Source organism: Astyanax mexicanus, chromosome 1 (assembly GCF_023375975.1).
Source record: "Astyanax mexicanus isolate ESR-SI-001 chromosome 1, AstMex3_surface, whole genome shotgun sequence".
Taxonomy (NCBI): domain Eukaryota; kingdom Metazoa; phylum Chordata; class Actinopteri; order Characiformes; family Acestrorhamphidae; genus Astyanax; species Astyanax mexicanus.
In genome coordinates this window covers 116,386,495-116,409,201 of record NC_064408.1, presented here as the reverse complement: position 1 = coordinate 116,409,201, position 22,707 = coordinate 116,386,495, and the positions used below count along the sequence as shown (strand labels likewise).

Here is a 22,707-nt window from a genome sequence, read left to right as displayed (position 1 = left end):
CCAGCCGCTCATTAATATACAGTATTAAGTTTAACAGTGATGGTCGTTCCAGCGCACTGGTACCATTAAACACATTTTTTTATCTCTTCACTCCATTTAGAAATGCCTCTAATTGACTGACGCTTTAATTAACAATGTTTTCAACATTCTTAAATATTAAAATGAAGTAAAGTTTAATAATGTCTTAACTAGTGGCAAGTAATAATTAGTTGAGATGTTAAAATAGCCATTTAACAATGTTTATTATTGTCTTATGTACACTGTCTTAATTCATGTGCCCTTATTGTAAAGTGTTACCGAAATTGCTGTTTTGGAGATGCTTGTTTTCTATTGGACGCAGACTATTTTAACAACATGGTTGCAAGGCGTGAAAACGGACTGTTGATGGGGTGTAAGATAGCAAAGAGCATCGTGACACACCTTGCGCATGGTGTACAGGGCCCTAATCATCTATGGTACAGTTTCCTTGACAGATGCCAAGCCTAGTGTTGGGCTACGCAGCATTTTTAATAAAGATTTTCCATTGAAAGGAAAATATAGTTAACAACTAGGCTTAATCCCTGTCTGGGAAACCGACCCTATATGTTCAAATATATTAAAAAACAAAGGTTTTCATGGGGTGTCCTAATCTTTTAACTTTTAACCCAATCTATACATTTAAACAGAACTTTGTATTTTTAAATGCTGAATATGGACCAGAATTTAGAGCACGAAAATATCAGCTTATGGCTTTAGACAGCATGTTACCATCAGTTTTAGACAAATATATACATTTACAAACCTAAACCGGACAGAGCTTTCTATCAGTGCTATTGTGCCAAATCCTTGTATCTTAATTTGTATACTTTTTAACTTTTCAATATAATTTGAATTTGATACAAGGTTTATTATTACTGTGAAAATATTTAGGATTTTTTTATTTTATTTTATTTATTTATTTATTTATTTTTATTTTTAGCTCTTGTGAAAACTGGACTACAACTGTTAATCTCATCCTAATTTAGGCTTTTAACTGAGGTTCCAGCTCAACGTCCATCCTAAAGTGTAAAGTATTGTCAGCTTTAAGGCTTATGTTCTGCAGCATTGAGTTAAATTAATACCGTATTTTACGGACTATAAGGCGCACCGTCAATAAACGTCTATTTTTTGGTCTATTTTCATACATAAGTATTACACCAGATTATAAATCTTACAATAAGGCTGACAACAATAAGGAACAAGGGTGTCGCCATGTTTAAATTCTAATGGGGAAGGCTGGAGGAACTAGCGCCTAGGTAAACAAAACTGTAATTCTTAAAAAAAAAATATATATATATATATATATATTTTAAAGTTAAGTGAGCGCTGGATGTTAATCTACACAGATTGCTCTCCTGAAAACTGTTTATTTGGGTGAGTAAAGCACTGCGATTTATTTACAGTAAGCTTAGATTTACAATATTTTTAGCAGCAGCAGCGCTAGCCGTGGTTAGCAGCGCTTAGCACTACTAAATGCTAAACAATAGCACTAGACTGGGAAACCCTGAGTGTCCTGGTGACCCAGGGCGCTATATACATCTAGCTACCGGTTCAGTAGTTTGTAGCTTGTTTTAACACGGTAAACACGCAGACTACATTTCAATATTTTAACTTCTAAACAGTGAAAGAGCTAGCGCTGCGGTTAGCGGCTAATGCTAATGCTAATCCTGTTTCAACCTCAGTGCTGGAAAATCGTCACTGAAAATTAACTAAGTTTTAGTAGGAGGAGCAAGTCTAAAACATCTCTCCTTTCCAATTTAACATCCTATAAATCCCCTGGAATGTCTTTCTTTTGTGTATCATGACTGGGACTTTATTTTATCTACAGGGTGGAGCAGCTGTAGGTAGGAGTGTTTAAAAACTGCAGCAGCACTGCTGTATCTGATCTACAGTTTTGAGAATGATTCAAATAATCACCACCCAAATAATAACTGATCTACAGCTCTGGAAAAAATAAGAGACCACTTAAAAGTTTCTTTGATTTTAGCAAAATTGAAAACCTCTGGAATATAATCAAGAGGAAGATGGATGATCACAAGCCATCAAACCAAACTGAACTGCTTGAATTTTTACACCAGGAGTAAAGGCATAAAGTTATCCAAAAGCAGTGTGTAAGACTGGTGGAGGAGAACATGATGCCAAGATGCATAAAAACTGTGATTAAAAAACAGGGTTATTCCACCAAATATTGATTTCTGAACTCTGCATAGTTTTTGTTATTTCAGCTATTTCTCATTTTCTGCAAATAAATGCTCTAAATGACTATTTTTATATGTAATTTGGGAGAAATGTTGTCTGTAGTTTATGGAATAAAATAACAAAGTTCATTTTACTCAAACATAAACTCATAAATAGCAAAATCAGAAAAAAAAATGATTCAGAAACTGAAGTGATCTCTTTTTTTATGTATACAGAATTTGATTAAATTAGTGAAATTCCCCTGTAACACAGCATGGTCATATCCTGAAAGCACTTCTCTAAGCTTTAAGATCAGCTTTAAGAACCAGGTTTCTAATGTTCTCACTAGGATTTGACCTTCACATATTCAGAAGAGTCCCTCAACTAAGAAACTAAAGTCAAAATATATTAACACAACAAAATACCATGAGTTACTATTTGAGAATAACTTAGAATAACAGATTGGCACAGATATAGAAACAGTGAAAATAAAAGAGCAGGTATCTGATAAAGGCAATGGTCTCACCATCCTCTGTCTCACAGATCTGAAACAGTGTAAGGAAAATATTCATGCAACAGGAAGCATCTGCAGCGGGCCTGTCTGTCTGCTGTGCTGCAGCGGGTGGAGACAGACAGGTGGACAGGTAGACAGGTGCTGTGATTGCTGTGGTGTTTATGCTGTGTTCAGCTCGTGCTCCCTGTCTGTTCTCCCCACTGCGTCCGGGTTGGTCAGAGGATCCAAGTCAGCGAACAGGTTGAACCACACTGAGCGATCCTTTATCGATTCAGCGGTATCTAAAAAAAAAAAAAAAAACACAAGAAAAACACAATACACTGCATTATAGTCAACATAATATATATTAAAAAAATGCAACCTTTTAAAATGCAAGGTCTGTTAAAAATAAAGACTCTTAACATGTTTTTTTAAACAATATTATAGAAAAAAACAATTTTATTTCAATAAAAAAATTTACAATTTATATTTGTAGTAAAGGTAGTAATTGGTATTAAAGTAAAACATCAAGTTAAAGATCTTTAGACCTTTAAAACGTTACTCACATTTCCCTTATAAATGTGTAATATTCCATGTTTTATGGAACCAAACATGGTTCATCACTAAAAGAAGAATATATATACAACTCTGGAAAAAAAAAACTTAAAAATGATGCGTTTCTTTGACTTTACCAAATTGAAAACCTCTGGAATATAATCAAGAGGAAGATGGATGATCGCAAGCCATCAAACCATCAAAGCAGTGTGTAAGACCGGTGGAGGAGAACATGCCAAGATGCATGAAAACTGTGATTAAACACCAGGATTATTCTTCCAAATATTGATTTTAAATTTTGTTTGAATATAAACTTGTTTTCTTTGCATTATTTGCGGTCTGAAAGCTCTGCATCTTTTTGTTATTTCAGCCATTTCTCATTTTCTGATTCAGATTCACATTTAAACTGTGAAAGACTACAGCAGCAGTAAAACTGTAGTGTGTGTCCATGTGCATGTGTGTTTATGTGTAGCATCTTCACTTACATTGTGTTTAAAATGATAATATCAAAATAATAATGTATTGAGGTATTGAGGTTGGCAAAAGTTATCAATGTCATGTTCATTTATAACATAGCTATTAGGAACTGTGTTCTCTGGAATTAAGGAGTTCCATCCAGAGCTCCATACTTTTGTGATGAGTTGGAGATGAGTTAACCTCCACACTTGTTGCTGAAGGCAATCAAATCCTCACAGCAACACTACTTCATATCTAGTAGTGCTTTAAAAATGAATAGAATATAATTGAAAAGTTACTTTATTTCAGTAATTCAGTTGAAATGTGAAACTCATATATTATATAGATATATTAAACACAGAATGATCTGTTTTAAGCGTTTTTTTCTTTTTATTGTTGATGATTATGAAAATCCAAAAAACATTATCTTAGAAAGTTAGAATATTATATAAGACCAATTGGTACTTTTGGCAGTGTGGGCAGTGTGCCAAGTCCTGCTGGAAATGAAATCCACATCTCCATAAACGTTATTATTTGAAGAGCCATCTCATCTGCTGGTGTTGATCCACTGTGTTTTATTATCAAGTCTAAAGTCAGTGCAGTTTTGTTTTCCCACAAAATCTCACAGCACATCATGCTTCCCTCTGCTGACTTTAACTTTTATGGACATGAGGATTTTATTTTCCAGCAGGACTTGGCACACTGCCCACATTTGGCACACTTCCCAATCATCAACAATAAAAAAAATAAATAAAAATACATCTATATAATATATGAGTTTCCCATTTTTAACTGAATTGCTGAAATAAATTAACTTTTCAATGATATTTTAATTTTTGAGATACACTATATGCTAGTCTATATGTTTTATATATTTACCTCTGGCCTTTGGTTTAGGAGTGTTCTGATTGGCTGCTGCAGGTTGTTCAGTTAGTCCAGCTGCACTCTGTGGGTTTCCTGTAGCCCAGCCTGGAAGGATGGTGAGATTAAAGGGCTATTATTTTGAACATACAGGCTATAGCTTTATCACTTAATTAAACAATCATTTAGTTGTTTTCTCCCCAATTTACACGGCCAATTACTCAACCCATTTATTAGGACTCCCCCTATCACTAGTGATGCCACAACACACCAGGAGGGTTAAGACTAGCACATGCCTCCTCCGATACATGTGAAGTCAGACTCCGCCTCTTTTTGAACTGTTGCTGATGCAGCATCACAGCTCTAACACTCGGAGGAAAGTGCAGCGACTCGGTTCTGATACATCAGCTCCACCCAGAGAGAGCAAGACCAATTGTACTCTCTCAGGGCTCCGGCAGCTGATGGCAAGCTACATGAACAGGATTTAAACCGGCGATCTCAGGATCTCGGAGCCCTAGATTTTTTTGTTTTTAATCAATTGGCTACAACAAGCAACTTGCTTGAAAATCTATAGAAATCATCTAAGGAGCACCTTATTCAAAACATTATGACCATCTAACAAGATACTGGTTCTCCGTATTCCACCATGGATCAAGGCATGGACTTGGACAAGGTCCCTGAATAAGACTCTGTGTACCTGAGACTGCAGACTGCAGGTTGTGGAGGTTCTCGTCCAGCAGGCGTGACGGGAGGAAGAACGAGTCCTTCTCCTCCTCCAGCTGTGCGTCTGTAAGTCCAGCTGTGCTGTTTTTGGTGCTGCTGTCCACACACTCGTCCTCCCCGAACACCTCCCTCCACTCCCAGGAGAACTCGCCCTCCTCCAGTGAGCTGGAGCCCAGGATCTCACTCAGCAGACTCAGCCCATCCCTGTCCTGAACACTGCCCAACAGCGCCTCCTCTGCACCTGCAGGACACACAGGACAGCTTTCTGGTAAGATGGGAAGCGTATCATCTCTGTCATGCAAAAGCATGGTTGCTATTGGTTTATTTATCGTGCATTTTTAATTATATAAAAAAAAACTGTTATATTTACATTATGTCAAATAAAGATAAAAGGTTTTTTATGAGAGTGACAATATGTTCCTTATTGAAAAGTTAATTTTCTATTAAAAAAAATCCATAATATTTTTTCTACCACTTTTTAGCTCATATACAACCCTGGAAAAAAATATCAGTTTCTCTGATTTTACTATTTATAGGTTTCTGTTTTTTATTCTATAAACTACTAATTTATTTGCCATTCTTCTTGTAGGTCACTTGATGTCATCCAGCTGTTGCCTACTAACATTCAATTAAGTTGCTGGTAAATTTCCAGAAATGAACCCCATTAAAAACCTCTGGAATATAATAAAGAGGAAGATGGATGGTCACAGTGCCTGAATGTATGTGCCAGGAGTGGCATAAGGTCACCCAAAAGCAGTGTGTAAGACTGGTGGAGGCAAGCAGGCCAAAACGCAGGAAAAGGATGATTAAAAATCAGGGTTATTCCACTAAATAATGATTTCTGAACTCTTAAAACTTTAGCATTGTTGTTGTTTCTAAATGAATATGAACTTGTTCTATTTGAATAGCTTGAGGTCTGAAAGCACTGCATCTACAGTTCAGTGCAGTGACCTTTGCTTTTGTGGCATGTCAACTACTAAAATATAGCACAAAAAAAAGTAAGGAAATGTGTGTTTGGTAGATTTTTTCATTGTTATAACAATGATTCTTGGCAATAAGTCTTATACCCTTGGAAAGCCTGATCATTTCTCTTTTAATTTGGCCAATTTTTTCATGGGTGCAATCCACATACTTAGCTCTGCTGCTCCTCCCACAAATTAATGTTTCTTACAAATGTGGCTTCATTTAAAATCAAAATGATTTTAGGCTTTCCAACTCTATAAGCTGTATTGCCAAGAAGTGTTGTTACAAGAAAGAAATAATCTACCAATCACACATTTCCTTTATTTTTGTGCTATATTTTAGTAACTATCTCATGAAATGTATATACATTTATATACATGTGTGTGTTTTCAGACTAAGAACATATAATTACTGTACCTGCTTGACTGAGGTCTTTGTTTAGATCATCCTCGTCTATTGAAATCAGTCTGATAAAGGAAAGAAAGGAAGTCAATGTTAGTGAATTCAGCACAACAGTATAAAAGATCTACAGTAGGAAAAAAAGAGAGAAGGTTTTTATTACACGTCTTCTGTTGTTGGGCTTTCTGTGGTTTCTTTTTCCTCTGTTTTTGCTTTGTTTTTCTTCTTCACCCTTTTCTTTGCTCCCTGATCGGATCCTTTGTTCTGCAGCATCTACATAAAACAGAAAAAGGGATATGATGTCTATTTAAAGCTCCACTAGGTAGGGTTAAGATTTTGTGCTCGTGGGCTCCCCTTACAGTTGCAGAGTGTAATAAATGTTTCAGGCGGATTAGTTTCTCTTTCTCGTTTTTTGGCTTTCACAGACATATTCGGTCTCTTTCCAGCTTCTGTCAGAGTGTCTGTATGTTAGTTTGTAAAGAATGAACCAGTAGTCCTTGTAGAACTGTTAGAACTAAAGGTCGGAAAGCAGGTCGCAATTCTCGCGAGCGTTGGTCGCGGCCGCCTCGGAAAACTTTCAGAGTCTGGTTTGAGCTCAGAGGAGCTCCGGCACAGACACGAGAGCACCGCTATTCCTCCTATTACACCTCAATGCAGCGGTGCAGTGAGTTTCAAGCTGTAAATTTACTTCTTTAAAAAGATCAAAAATCAAGGAAATCCTAACTAGTGTGCCTGTAATAGTAGATGAATGTAACACAAAATAATAAAAATAAAGAAAACACTTTGAATGAGAAGAGGTGTGTCCAAATATTTTGACTGGTACAGTATATATAAAATGTTCAAAAATGTTGAGGACCAATCATTTTGCCATTGTTTCCCATTTTAACACTTCAAGGAAAGTTGGCCAGTGTTTCTTTTCTCACCTTCAGTGCTGAGACATCGTTTGGCTGGCAGCCTTTAAAGCTCTCGTGGATAGCAGCCATGGTGTGAGACGTTTTCTCCCAGAAATGCAGCAGCGTGGTCTGAAAATACACACAAAGACAGGAGATTTATAGACTAGCTTTTAACAGTAGACACTATGCTAAAGCTACCATATAATATATGCTTAAGCCCTAAGTATTTCTTACTTAAATAACGTCCTTGTTTTGTTTAAATCTGTCTCCTTTTTAATGCCTAAATTGTTGTTTGGCTGGTTAAATGTTATTTACATTTACTGATAAAATTACACACTCAGATTGGAGTTTTGTCCATAAATTATTACAGCATATTTTGGAGGCTACATTTGGGAAGTGTACAATGTAAGCCTGAATATATTGGATTACTTAAATAATTTGAGGTAATTTGTTGCCTCAAGTAATGTTTAGTGAAAACTTGAGTTTAAATAGACTTAAAACTTGTAGTTATTATAAGTTATTATAACTTTTTTTCTATCAATTGCTTAGCACAATAATTCTACAAAGAATATGCTATTAGTCTTTTTTATTAATTTAGATAAAAATGGATTTAAAATACACAGAAAAGTAGATGAAGGAAGAAAACGCTAATGAGTGAAGAGTATTAAGAGCACAGCCTACAACACAAAGACCAGAAAGTTTATCATAATATATGATCTACAATTTTTCTTAAGGTAGTCTGTGGGGAAAGACTACACACTAAAGGTGAGTGTCAGAAAATGGGGAAAAAAACAACTCGTATGTAAATAGATTGTGTCAAAAGCCCAATAGAATAGGAGCATCCAAAGGCAACAGACTGAACTCCAATCTTAGTTTAAATCTATATTTATAACTATATATAAATATTTGAGTAATGTTTTAAAAATTTCCAATTGTACACTTACGGTGTACCTCTTGGTGAGAAATCACCGACTTCTACACATGCCTCTACAACTAACAGACTTTAAAAATGGGGACATCATTGGACTGAAGGAAGCATGATGGTCATTCCCATGAATTTCCCACCATTAAGGCTGTCCATCAGTAATATCCCTGTATATATCAACATGATAAACCAGTATTCATAGGAGTTTTAAGTAGCTCTCTGTCTGATAAGTTCTATTAATTGGTAGGGATACTGCATAGCAGTTTTACTAATTAAACTAATGCTTATTACTTAAGTGTAAGAGCCAACCTTCAAACCGAGTGTTGTGTAAATAGCAGTGATAGATCACAGCAGGTTTATCACAGGTATCTGAGGTTAGGGTGATGTACCTGATAGTTAGTAAGGACGTGAGAGAGCAGGTTACACCGGCTGGCCCCCAGTAAATCCACCTTCTGACACACATCGTTCTTCAGCTTATCAAAGCTAGTCTTGGTGAGACGCACCTGAGCCTGAACCTGCAGAGAGCGAAGATCATCAGTCTGACAGCATGAAGAAATCACAGATCTGAGATCAGAGATCACATATCTGAGATCAAAAATCACAAATCAGAGGAGGAACGGAATGCTCCAAAATGAAGACCGTTTCCTGTTTAAAACAAACAGATAATAAAATAAAAACAGAGTTACTTCAGTTAATTTTAACTGTCCAACTGTGACACTAGAGCTGGGCAATTAATTGATTAAATGATCGATGGTCTTTTTTTTATGTCACCTTAAAAGCATAAGACCAGTGTAGTGTAGTGAATGTGAATGTGTCCTCTTCAGTCTGTGACATGCAAGCAACATACAGCATATCAGCAGCTACGTATCAGTGTGTCTTTGCTATCATAACAACGGGAAAAGTATGCTTTATGCGGCTCAAAATGCGTAAAAGGGGTGAGTTTAGGGCGTAGCATTAAATAAACCAATCGGCATATCACTTGCCATTCCCTCTAAGAGCCAGGTGCGCTCTGACTTTTGGGATATTTCAATTTTAATATTTTAATGGCGCAACAACCTGGACATATATACAACACTTTTTAATAAATGATTAATGAATACCACTTTATAAGTAATATAACAATCTATATTTTGTATAGTTTATGTAGAATAATGTTATTTTGTTTTGTATTCGGTTGATGTAAACTTGCTATGGGTTTGCGCACTGCTGCGTGTCCATGTGTGCACAACAAGTAGGAATGTACGCATGTTGGGGATGTGCCTGTTGACTATTCACTGCCAAGATAGAAATGAACGTCTGACTGTAGATGTTTGTCTAGGTTGTTTTCAGTCAGTGGTGCACCTGTGTTTTCCATTCCCAAGATAGCAATATGCCAGAAATGTACCTGAGCATACTTCATTTTGAGACCACCACACCTATCAGCGTACATATAATCAAAGCACTGTTGCTATTTAAACGACGCAAGAAAAAGGTGTAGTGTCATTGCGAATATCACCAACATCACTGTCCCTGTTATAAGGCAAAGCAGTAGAGCACATTAGCTTGCAGACACATCAGCCTCAAGAAGATAACCTGACTGATATGTCTTTGCCTTAAGGACTAGAAGACTTAAAGGGGTGGGCAGAGGGGGTAACTGCCCACCTGCCTGCCATTCTTATGGGACAAAAGTGACCAAGTGCCCACTATGGTGCCAGTTTTTCCAATAAAATTATGATGTAGTGCCCTCTAGTGCACGGATATGTGAGAGAATGTGTCCTACCTATGGGTGTTTTCTGCCCCTTCCAGAAGAAAAGGGTGCCATTATTAAGTGCCTTTTATCATTTTATCATGCTGAAAAAACATGATGAAGAGCCCGGTTAGGTAACCTTCTAATGAAGAAGGGCCCCACCAATGGATTAAACATGATGTGGTGCCCAATAGGTGCCCTTGCTACGTAATAACATCCATATGATAGTGATAGACAAAGCAAATTGTTATTAACGATGGCACATAACCGTATTTCTATTCTCTGAAACTGCTTCTATTCTATCCATTAAAGTTTTTAAGTTTTCAGTTTTAGAATGTACATGCCCCAGTCTGACCTTGCGGAACTTCTCCATCTGTTTGTGTGTGTCGGGGTCCAGCTCCTGAGACACGTCCTTCATCCACAGCAGCGCCCCCCGGTACTCTGTCCTGGACTGCTCCATCCTGTTCACTGTCAGCCACGTGTCAGAGATGGCCCTGTAGCGAAACGTCTCCACCTCCTGGTACAGGCGGCACAGTGGGACGCGCAGGGCCAGCCTACAGAACAATACATAGAGTCAATACATTACGCTGTAAGCCTGGATAAGTTGATTTTACTCAAATCATATGAGGAAACTGGTTGCATTAAGATTTTAAAGAAATGTTTACTGAAAACTTAGCGTTATTAGACTAAAAACCTTAAGTTATAATGCCTAAATGTATATTTGGCCACAAATAAACATCCACCTGATTTAAAATAGTTGAGTAATGTTTGGAAATGTCCAATTTTACATAAAACAGTCTTGCCGTCTTTTTTTTTTGCACTAAAAGGTGCACTTATAATCATAAAAAAAAAATCTACAAAAAACGTATGTATGAATTCTACCAGTCAGGTATTAAGGAGCAGTAAAGCCACTCTGCTGAAATACAGCTTTATACAAAAGTTTCAGTCAAGTTTCTAAACCACCGTGGCTGGAGCAGTATTAGCATTAGCTGCTAACCGCAGCGCTAGCTATTTCGCCATTCAAAGGTGAATAGTATCAGACTGTAGTCTGCATGTTTTCTATGTTAAAACAACCTACCTGGGATGAACCGCTAGCTAATAGCACCATTACCGGAACACTCAGGGTTCCTCAGTGTAGCACTGTCGGGTGGTACACTGCTAAGTGCGGGTGGTAAGCGCTAAGTGCTGCTGTTGAAAGTACTGGAGTTCATGCTAATTGTGGGTTTATAGTGTATGATGCTTAAAGTGATTTATTTGTATAAATGATTGTTTTGTGAATACTTTTAGGTTGCACTGTATCTAATTAATTAATGAGCATCAGAGTGAATTAAAACAGACCTTTGCTGAGAGGAGAAGCAGAGGGCTTTTCCAGTGGCCTGCATGATCTTTCCTGCACGGCTTTTGTCCTGGGAGCCCTGAGAGCGCAGGAAGCGGCCCAACTCATTCTCCTCCTGAGACAAAACTGAGGGAACAGCATGAAAATTGCATTATGTTTAGTTTTAAACAGACTGATGTGCTAACATTATGTATTGTAAGCAGTAGTAAGGAGATTTCTACTTTTCATGCACTTGCTCAAAAACTCTTTCCAACTGCTAAAGGCTTTAAACAAGGGCTGCATATAATGGCTATTTTGCAATTGAATGATTTCATGATTATTTTTTCGTTTAGTCGATAAGTCAATGATTATTTCTGTCATGGCTTGTCTTGATGGAGTACATGTCCTTCAAGCTACAGTTAAGGACCTTTCCTTTCCAAAGGCTCTTCACTGGCTGTTCTGTGACCTATGGAATCAGATATTCTCCTAGCCTCAAGCAAAATCATTCTGTGACCTTCCCTTTCCCCCCACTGACTAATTCCCTTAATTAATTATGGGTGTGTTTTGGGAGCAACCTGAAATAAACCAATCAGTGCATCAGTCGTCATTCCCTGTAAGAGCCAGGTGCGCTTTGACTTTGGCGCGTTCGTATCTTACAGTTTTTCTCAATTGGTTTGGCTCATTTCTTGAAACTGAGATGACATTCCTATAACTAAAAGGTAAATTAGCCAAACAGACTTACAGTTCTTCGCAACACTTCAGATAACCAGCAAAATGTCATATGTCTCACAAAACGTTCATTCTTGCTTCAAAATGAAGTCCCTCTCCCATATAAATAGTCAGTACCATAAAAATGGCATAGATCCTTCTCAATTGCTTTGGCACATTTTCATTCATTTCGTCCTCCTGTCAAAATAAACTGGACGGTGCAGCAAAACTACATGGATCCTCATCAAATGCTCATATCGCTCCAAAAACAGTTTACCCATGTGTCAAAACTAATTTCCTTTCTCACACAAATCATCAGTGTCCCCATAATGCATTGTCCCTTTGGCATTGTGTAAGTACTGCAAGTCAAAATGCTTAGATGTTTTGTCTTTTTGGCAGAGTTCTAGCTAAAGGAATACAATGTTCACACCACACGTCTTTACACATTACTGTAGGTAGAAAAGAAAAGAAAATACTAAGGAAAATGTATCAAATATACAATGTATACAAAATACAAAAACCTGCAAAAACAAAACAAAATACATTACAGTATGTAAAAAAAAACAGAGACTGTAAAACAGATGGACGTCGTGTCGCCGTTCCCATTCATTTAATGAAAATGAAGCCAAAATCTTCCTCCATGTTGGCGATCCTGACACCCGATTCTGCGCAGTAGAGACCAGAGGAGGGAGAAAGACTGTGTAGAGACAGCCTACTCATTTAAATAACCCCGCCCCTGAGGGCTGCCTCGCCGTCACAGACTGCAGAGCGAAGCAGAGCTAATGGTCTGTTATTGGTCCCACCCATAACCGGCCCTTTACAATAACTACACCGTTTTGAATAGAGCTGAATAACGTTTTAAAAATGAATTCTGTGGGGATATAAAAATTTGACAAAATAATCAGAGGTTTCACTAGCTGCTGCATTTAAATAATGGAGGTATAATTACAGTATATTAGAAAAAAACGTGATTGAAAGTTTTCTGTTTTGCCATTGAAACCTATGGGGATGGGTGGGGTTACACAGCTTTCTGAAAACGAACAGCAGGGGGCGCCCGACCTGGGGTGGCTTCACTTTTGAGAGACGATGCTCTGTCCAGCTCTACACAGTCTATGAAAAAACAGTCAAGCATCACAAATGCAATACAGTAAAATTCTGAATACTCTGTGTCACTCCCCTCTCTCTCTCCTGGTCATCTTTCTGGCCATCCATTCACTGCTGTCTGTTTGGCCACAAATTCTCATCAACATCGCATCTGATGTGTTCTTTAGCAATGCACCTTGGGAAGAATGCCTGAGCCATCCTCTACACTGATTGCCTGTTATATCATCACAGAAGTAGCATAAAAGTACAAGCACCAGGCCAAGCTGTATATATACATCAATGCCAGCATTGAAAATCATAGACAACACCTGTCAGGTAACAAACTGATGGATTGGTCACCTGTAATGTGAGACACTCCTCCTCGTCAAAACCTGCTTTCACCTGTTACCTACTTACCTGATTGTCATGAATTTATGAAATGTTCCAAAATATGTGTTCTGTATTGTAATACAATTTCTTAATTAATTTTGACATTTGAGCAGACTATTCTGCAGATGATGACTTATACGATGAAATTGTGCTGACATGTTTTGGAGAGAACAACCATTACACTGAGAACCAACCAATTGGGATAGACCAACTAGATGCATTCTTTTGGAAAATGTACTAAATGTAGGATGATTGTGTTAAGTGTAGGCTACTTGTACATAACCATTTGCAAAGATGTACTAAGTGCTTGAGACATGTACAAAGCATTTGAAATGTGATGAAAGCAATGAGAAATGCCATTCTGTTGTGAGGAACCGCAAGTTAGTTTGGGGATTTGTCCATGTTATTTTGATAATGTCATCTCAGTTTCAAGAAATGAGCCAAACCAATGGAGAAAAACTGTAACAGCGCGGTGCTTTTGGGTGTCTCAGCAGAGGATACTGACCTGCTTGTTCACACAGCAGCTCATTTAAGGGAACAGTAATGTTATTTTATTCTTTATTCTGTTTATTTGTGAGTTAAAAGTTGGGTTTGTGCTCTACAGTGTGTCTGTGTGTGTGTGTGTGTGTGTTTAACAAGCGGAGGTGTACACAGCACTGGGCTCACCTATAGGAATGATGATTAATTGTTGTCAGGATTTTAATCAGTCAGTGGAGCTCCTGTGTTTTCCACCACCAAAATAGCAATACGCCAGAAATGTACCTGAACACACCTCACTTCCAGACCACCACACCCATCAGTGTAGATTTATTCCTAAACTCTGAAGCTATTTTAACGGCGCATTGACAAGGTGTGAAAATAGACTGTTGATGGGGTGTAAGATAGCAAAGAGCCTCGCAACGCTCCTTGGGCAGGCTGTATACCAAGGGTGTACCACCCCTTATGTACAAAGGTGTCAGTGAAGTTGGTAAGTCTCTTGTCTACGATGCTGAAGACATTTTGCTCTTCACACAGAACAGAGAGATTATCCAAAATTGATTAACCTTTTCAGATCTGTCCCCTTTTGGAATGAACCCTCCTTCTTCATATCCTCAAGAATCAGCAATATTCCCACTTTCCCCTTTTGGAGATCACTTTCAGGACCCTCCAATGCTGAAAGAGTAGCTATGGGCAGTACTTATAAATCTTATAGCTTATAGCTAGCTCTTGCCCTCCTTACCACTTTCTCCACTTCTCTTAAGCATGTTTCCCTCAGATGTTCGTCTAAATTATTAAATGTAATCACAAAACAAGAACAGATTGAATAAAATAATATAATATAAATAAAAGCACAGGTAGTCTTTCAAATACAAATAACAATTAGTCAGCAATTCAATTTTGAGTCTGCAAATTTTAGTCAACTAATAGTTGCAGCCCTAGTTTAAATGAGTGTAAACTGATAAAATACTGTGTGCTACATACGGCATATTCTTCTCTGGTACTGCTCGATGACTTTGAGGAGCTCCATGCACGTTCTCTGCACCGAGTGGAACACCTGTAAAGATCAACACAAAATAAAACACATACAAATTACCAAAAAAAAGACAAATAAAAATAAGACACACGTTCATAACATGAGATCACTGTTCCCGTGAAAAAAATTACTACGGAACTTTTAAATGGGTAGAGGGATGGTCTGATTAATAATACTTTGGTGCGTTCGTATTTGTCTTAGCAGAGGATACTGACCTGCTCGTTCACACTGTGAAGACACACCAGCAGCTCATTTAAGAGAACAGTAATGTTATTTTAATCTTTATTCTGTTTCTTATTGAGTTAAAATTTAGGTTTGCACTCTGGGCATACCTATAGGAACGGACTCTGATGATTGACTGTTGTCAGGGTTTTAATCAGTCAGTGGCGCACCTGTGTTTCCCATCACCAAAATAGCAACACGCCAGAAATGTACCTGAACACACCTCACTTCCAGAACACCACACCCATCAGATTTATTCCTAAACTCTGACCCTATTTTAACAACTGTTGACGGGGTGTAAGGTAGCAAAGAGCATCAGGGTGTACATTAGAACCCTGGGTCTGTTATTTTAAGAGTGCATGATGACGCTGCTGTTGGTAATCCGAGTACCGAGTCTCTTTCTAATCATTCTTTGCTTTGAGAAAAGGTGAGCAAACACTGCTCAAACCTTCATCCTGCAAATGGAAGCAGCTGTTTCAACACCAGGCCTCTAGTGTTTCAACTCGTACCTCAAGCTTGGCATCCAGGTCTGCGTCTGAAGCGACAACATGCTTGTCCTCCTTCTTCCCCGTCACTTTGATGAGCGTTTGTTTGGTTTTCCAGTACTTCTGCTGGAACTTGTTCACCACAGAGGAGTCCTGACTCTGGACAAAGCGGTCGAGGTATTCACGAGGGAACCCACTGCAGGAACAGGAACGTGAACACGTATTAAAACACATTTCCCTTCCCAGGGATTATAATAAATTAATGAATATTTCTCATTATGAACACTTACTAGTTTCCACCGTCCATGTTTTACAAAAACCTGGAACACAGAAAACAGAGATATGATATGAACCTGAGATATTTCATGTTTTTTCTGATCAATCTTATTTTATTTATTAATATTTGGGCTAGATTAGAAATTCTTTATTATTATTATTATTATTTATTTGTAGACAGACAGTGCCACTTAAAGTAATGTGCAATCCATTGTTTCCTTGACATTTAATTATTATTAAAACCGATTTTTACAACCCGTAATGTAGCCTAATCTATGGGCTCAGCCATCTAAAAGTAATGATCAGTACAGTGATGGCGGCGCCTGGAAATTTACCTGCACTACTGGATGCAAACGGTGTTTTTAATAAGCTTCTTGTTCAGTTTTAAAGTTAATAATGCCTTATTTTATATATCCAGATTTGACCAAGGTGGTGTGAAGCTACTTTGAGCCTGGAAAACGGAGCAAAAAGTGATTTATTGGGGCAAAATATGCCCTGAAGCATCCGTTGTCCTGGCAGTGTTGGGCAAAAAGCCCAAAATTACTGGATCTCTGAAAGCTGTAGGACAGCAGTGGTGTGATAGATAGATAGATAGATAGATAGATAGATAGATAGATAGATAGATAGATAGATAGATAGATAGATAGATAGATAAAAATAGATAGATAAAGTATCATAGAGATTTTTTCCTTCATTGTGAATAAATTCTAAAGTGATCCAGACTATGCATGCTTGTGGACCGCCTATTGCTGACCCCTATAAGAGGATAATATCCTTTTTTGATTATTAAATAAATCCATATGTTTTTCTTCATAGTTGAGATGATTTCAGCATTAATCTACAATGCAGAACAATTTAAAATAATGAAAAAAAACAAGCATTTTAGGCTGTTTGATTGGTTGTTTAATTTATATTGAGTATTGCAGAATCGTGAGATTCTCTAATCTTAATACCGGTATCAAACTCTTATACTGATATCATGACACCTTTAGCTCCTCCCCCTCCTTCCCTCCCTCTCTCTGTGTCATTAGTAATGAGTGTAATCAGAGCATCCTGTAATCCCAGTCCAGTCTGCAGTAAACCAGTTCAGCAGACCAGTATAAAAGGTTTGGATTGTTAACCCCGAGATAAATGCGCAGATTGTCTATATTATCCCTCTACTCCACACCAGCACGACTCTCTCCATCCTTCCGCATCCCTCCGCATCCCTCCATCCGCACCAGTACACCCAGCACACAGCTCCTCCTCCAGCCCAGTTCAGCACACTGGTATTAAACCCTCCTGTACAGGTGTAAACACTGCACTATAAAACGGAGCGTGTCTTACCGTGCTGTGGATCACTCCGCGGAATATTCACTCATCCATCCTCTCCTCTATCGCTCTCTCTCTCTATCTCTCAGCTGTCACTCACTCGCCAGCTGCTGCCACTGCGCATGCGCACAGGCCGCTGATTGCGTCATGATGTGTGTACAGCAGTGCTGTGTGTTAAAGGGGAGGAGGACCTGTTTATTATTATCATCATCATCTACATGATTTTATTTATTTATTTTGTAATAGAAAGAGCAACAATTCACTAGCAACACTTTATCTCAGATTTCTGGGGTTCTGAAATATATTTTAATAATATATTTAACAATAATAATGTATTTATTTATTTCATTTAAGTATTTGTATTTTTTGTTATGTAAGTTGGTCTTTTGATTTTCTCTATTTATATATATTTATTTCCATACATTTGTATATGTGTTTATTGAAAAAAAATAAATAAATAAAATTAATTAATTATACATTGTGGAAAAATGACCATAATTTAGCGTACATGAAGAAAATATTGATAAGAAAAATACTGATAAGAAAGTATAGATAAGAAAAGCAACATACTACGCCATTCAAAACCCTAATTTTAATTTTAAAAAATGATACATAACAATAAAACAGTAAACTCCCAAACAATAAAATCACCATAAAAAATTACGAGGAAAGAAAAATAATAATAATTTTTTTAATGCAAAAAAATCACAGTATAAATAAAGTATCACAAAAATAAAATGATAACACATCATATAAATGGAATAGAGGTTAAAAACTAAATTAAAAAAGAATATCAACGTTTCTGCATACTACGCCATTCAAACTCTAAATATTTTAATAATGCCTCATGCCATTTAAGCACTCGATATTTTAAAATAAGCTATCCTGATCATCTGATGAGGTGTTTTTGTCTCATCTCTCATCATTAATCAGCTGGAGAGATTGGAGAAATGTCCTCTAGATGGCAGCAGAACATCAGATAACATCTGATAAAAGATGTGATTTTAACTGCATACAGAAGTGAATTCCTGACTTCCTAACTGAAAGCTGGTAGTGTGACTGTCTGAATATGGCAGCAGCATTTAAGGTGGAACTGAAACTTTGTGGAGCATAACTTAACACTTGAAAGTGGCGTTAATTACTTTACTTTTTAAGGTTGACTGGAATAGAGGAAAAGTGCATTAATGTATTTACTATACAGTATAAAACTTGTTGATGTGGGGGTGTCTGTGTGTCTACTGAAGGCGCTGTGAAGATTTTAATGTTGTGGAGAGCTGCTGTGCACCTCTAAATAGCTTTAAATAATTTTAATATATTTTTTCAGTAACTTTAAGTTGTAAATGCTCGCATTAAAAAATGAGGGCTACCCTCCTATGTATTAGAGAGTGAAAATAAAGGTTGATTAATTGATTCATTGATCGATAGGCAGCTACCTAGATAGATAGACAGGCAGGCAGGCAGGCAGGCAGGCAGACAGACAGACAGACAGACAGACAGACAGACAGACAGATAGATAGATAGATAGATAGATAGATAGATAGATAGATAGATAGATAGATAGATAGATAGATAGATAGATAGATAGATAGATAGATAGATAGATAGATAGATAGATAGATAGATAGATAAACTACAGACTACAGACTAACATTTCTCCCAAATTCCAAATAAAAAAAAAAAATTTAGAGCATTCATTTGCAGAAAACAAGAAATGGCTGATATAACAAAAATCTGCAAGTTTCCAGAGTTTTAAGAGTTCAGAAATCAATGTTTGGTGGAATAACCCTGTTTTTTTAATGATAGTTTTCATGCATATTGGCTGTTCTCCTCCACCAGTCTTACACACTGCTTTTGGATAACTTTATGCCTTTACTCCTGGAGCAAAAATTCAAGCAGTTCAGCTTGGTGGTTTGATGGCTTGTGATCATCCATATTCCTATTGATTATACTTTAGAGGTTTTTAATTTGGTAAAATCAAAGAAACTCATCATTTTTAAGTCGTCTATTATTTTTTTCTAGAGCTGTATATGGGTATTTTTTATGTTAGCTAGTTAAGCTATCTGCCTTTGCAGTCAGTGCTAGTAATGAACTAAAGCAGCTTTTTTTTCCAATGGGCTGATAATTTGGCTTCACACTGTAATATGTTTTTTTTATAACAATACTAACCACCATGCTTAATAATAATAATATTAATAATAATAATAATATTAATAATAATAATAATAAACTTTATTTATATAGCACCTTTTTTTTTTACAAAAAATGCAGCTCAAAGTGCTTCACAATAAAATTAAATAAAACAGAAAAATGTAAACGTAATATAAAACAAATAAAAAAAATAAAAAGTAACAATTTAATAAAACAGTAGTAAATAAGACATTTATAAAGAACAGATAAAAAAATAAAAAATAACAACAAACAAAATCAATCAAATAAAAAATGTAGGTGTAAGCAAAACAGAAGTTAGTCGAAAGCTAAGCTAAACAGGAAGGTTTTTAGCTGCCTTTAAAAAGCTAGTAACACTCGATGCCTGACGAATATTAATTGGTAAAGAGTTCTATATTTTTGGGGCATAAAAACAGAAAGCTTCTTCGCCAGTGTGATTTGTGATTCATTCTGGGAATTTTCAATAGAGCAGCTCCTGATGATCTGAACACACTATTTGGTACATATTCTGTCAGACGGTTAAGGCAGAGTCTGAAATTACCAAAGATTTCTAATTTGATCTTTCGATTTTGGAGCCAAACGTCCTAATTTATTTAAAAATGTTGCTCTCTCACAGGTTCGAACCCCCGCTCATGCAGCTTTGCCATCAAGCTGCCGGCGCTCAGAGGGAGCACAATTGGCCCTGCTCCCTCCGGGTGGGTAGATGGCACTCTCTCCAAAGGGTGATGTCCGCAGCACAGGGCATCTGTGAGCTGATGTATCAGAACCGAGTCGCTGCGCTTTACTCCGAGTGCACTGTGATGCTACTCTGCAATGCTGCATCAGCAGCAGTTCAAAAAGAAGCGGTGGCTGATTTCGCATGTATCGGACGAAGCATGTGCTAGTCTTCCCCTTCCTGGTGTGTTGGGGCATCACTAGTGATAGGGGGAGTCCTAATGAGTGGGTTGGGTAATTGGCCGTGTGAATTGGGGAGAAAATGGGAAAAAAATTAAAATAAAATGATATATAAAAAAAAAATGGTGCTCTCTCAGGAACAGAAACCCTGTTTTAATCAGCGTTAACTCAGCAAGATAATTTACTATCTTAAGTAAGGTTGTTTCAGTACTATGTCCTGATCTGAAGCCTGATTGTAATTGATCAAAAACAGAATTTTTATTCAAGAATTAATTTATTTGTGCAAAGACTGCTTTTTGTAGTATTTTACTTAGGAATGGAGGCATTGAAATTGGTCTAAAATGACTTAAAACTGATGTATCTATTGTGAATTGTGTTTTTTCAATAGAGGACTTACCACAGCAACCTGAAAAAGTGCTTGGGGTCAACGGCCCTGTTAATTTGTGGGGGTCTATGCAGGATGTGTAATAAGCGTTCTAGGTCATTCTGGCTCTGATTAAGTGATAATAAACAGATTAAAGTCAGTTTTATTCACTAAGAATGATCTGCTAGAAGATGAAGGATATTAAACTGAGAGGAGTCAGTCATGTTTCACTCTTTAATATCATTTTTAGATTAATGAACTTCTCAATGCTGAAGTTGTGAACTGAATAGACAGAGGTACATCACAGCACATATCATCATTACATTCTGTACAACACCACCTGACAACAGCTCAATATAAAACACACAGCAACAGTGTGTGTCATCACCCTCACCTCTATTATACACACACACACACACTCAGGGTATATATGTGTATTCAGGAATATTTTATCACCTCATCATTCTCAGTGCAGACAGGTGCTCACAGAGCAGCAGCAGCAGCAGCAGAGCCACAGATCCAGACAGCAGCGCTGACACGCTGTGATAAAGATAACAGAGATATATCAGGAGTGTGTGTTAAAGTGTGTGTCAGGTGTGAAACTGTCCACCTCAAAATGTGCTAAAGGTTGGATCAAAAATAATAATAATAATTAAAAAAGAATAAAAACACCTGCTGCTGCCGAACACGGTCTGATATTTAAAATAATAGACTACATATGATGTCAGTGTGACTCAGTGAGTCACCTGTTAAAGGAATAGTTTACTTCATAGAGTATTTCACACTCTGAGTAAACTGTCACCAGTCTCACCTCTGTAAATACACTCAGTAAACAAAAGTTCATTTACCTGCTATTTTATTTTTATTTAATTAGATATAGTACAAACCTAAGATAAAAAATAATTATTTAACTTTTTAAAAGACATATCCCACAAAATAAAGAAAATTTAATTACAAACTTTTCTACTGTAACTATTCAGCAGAGGACCTGTTCTTTTACACTGTGAAGGTGTGTGAGCAGATTATTTCCAGGAACAGTAATATTATTTTTATTATTACCATATTTTACGGACTATAAGGGGGCAATCTGGCAATAAGGCACACTATCAATGAATGTCTTTTTTCTGGTCTAATTTCATACACTAGCAAGGAACAGGGGTGTTGCCATGTTTTCCTTCTATCAGGAGAATCTCTCACTATCTTTAAGAACTCCTGAAGACAGAGCTCTACAAAGAGCACTTACTCTCCTAACACCTCTAACTAACTACCTTCTACTACCAGATCAGGAGAATCTCTCACTATCTTTAATAAACTCCTGAAGACAGAGCTCTTCAAAGAGCACTTACTCTCCTAACACCTCTAACTAACTACCTTCCACTACCAGATCAGGAGAATCTCTCACTATCTTTAATAAACTCCTGAAGACAGAGCTCTTCAAAGAGCACTTACTCTCCTAACACCTCTAACTAACTACCTTCTACTACCAGATCAGAAGAATCTCTCACTATCTTTAAGAACTCCTGAAGACAGAGCTCTTTAAAGAGCTCCTACTCTCCTAACACCTCTAACTAACTACCTTCCACTACCAGATCAGGAGAATCTCTCACTATCTTTAATAAACTCCTGAAGACAGAGCTCTTCAAAGAGCACTTACTCTCCTAACACCTCTAACTAACTACCTTCTACTACCAGATCAGGAGAATCTCTCACTATCTTTAATAAACTCCTGAAGACTGAGCTCTACAAAGAGCTCTTACTCTCCTAACACCTCTAACTAACTAACTACTTCT

The 22,707-nt window shown here is 37.1% G+C and overlaps 1 protein-coding gene across 1 annotated transcript; it reads right to left on the bottom strand.

The window, feature by feature from the left end:
• Nucleotides 1–936: 936 nt before the first annotated feature.
• On the bottom strand, nt 937–17,600 carry ica1 (islet cell autoantigen 1). The gene is made up of 13 exons (XM_007242171.4): nt 17,509–17,600; nt 16,197–16,226; nt 15,931–16,102; nt 15,148–15,220; nt 11,529–11,652; nt 10,546–10,744; nt 8,854–8,979; nt 7,570–7,668; nt 6,810–6,919; nt 6,665–6,714; nt 5,259–5,525; nt 4,580–4,669; nt 937–2,991 (listed from the first exon to the last, which is right to left on the bottom strand). The coding sequence occupies exons 2-13, from the start codon at nt 16,211–16,213 to the stop codon at nt 2,870–2,872; spliced, it is 1,449 nt and encodes a 482-aa protein (XP_007242233.3). The 5' UTR covers nt 16,214–16,226; nt 17,509–17,600; the 3' UTR covers nt 937–2,869.
• Nucleotides 17,601–22,707: the final 5,107 nt, after the last annotated feature.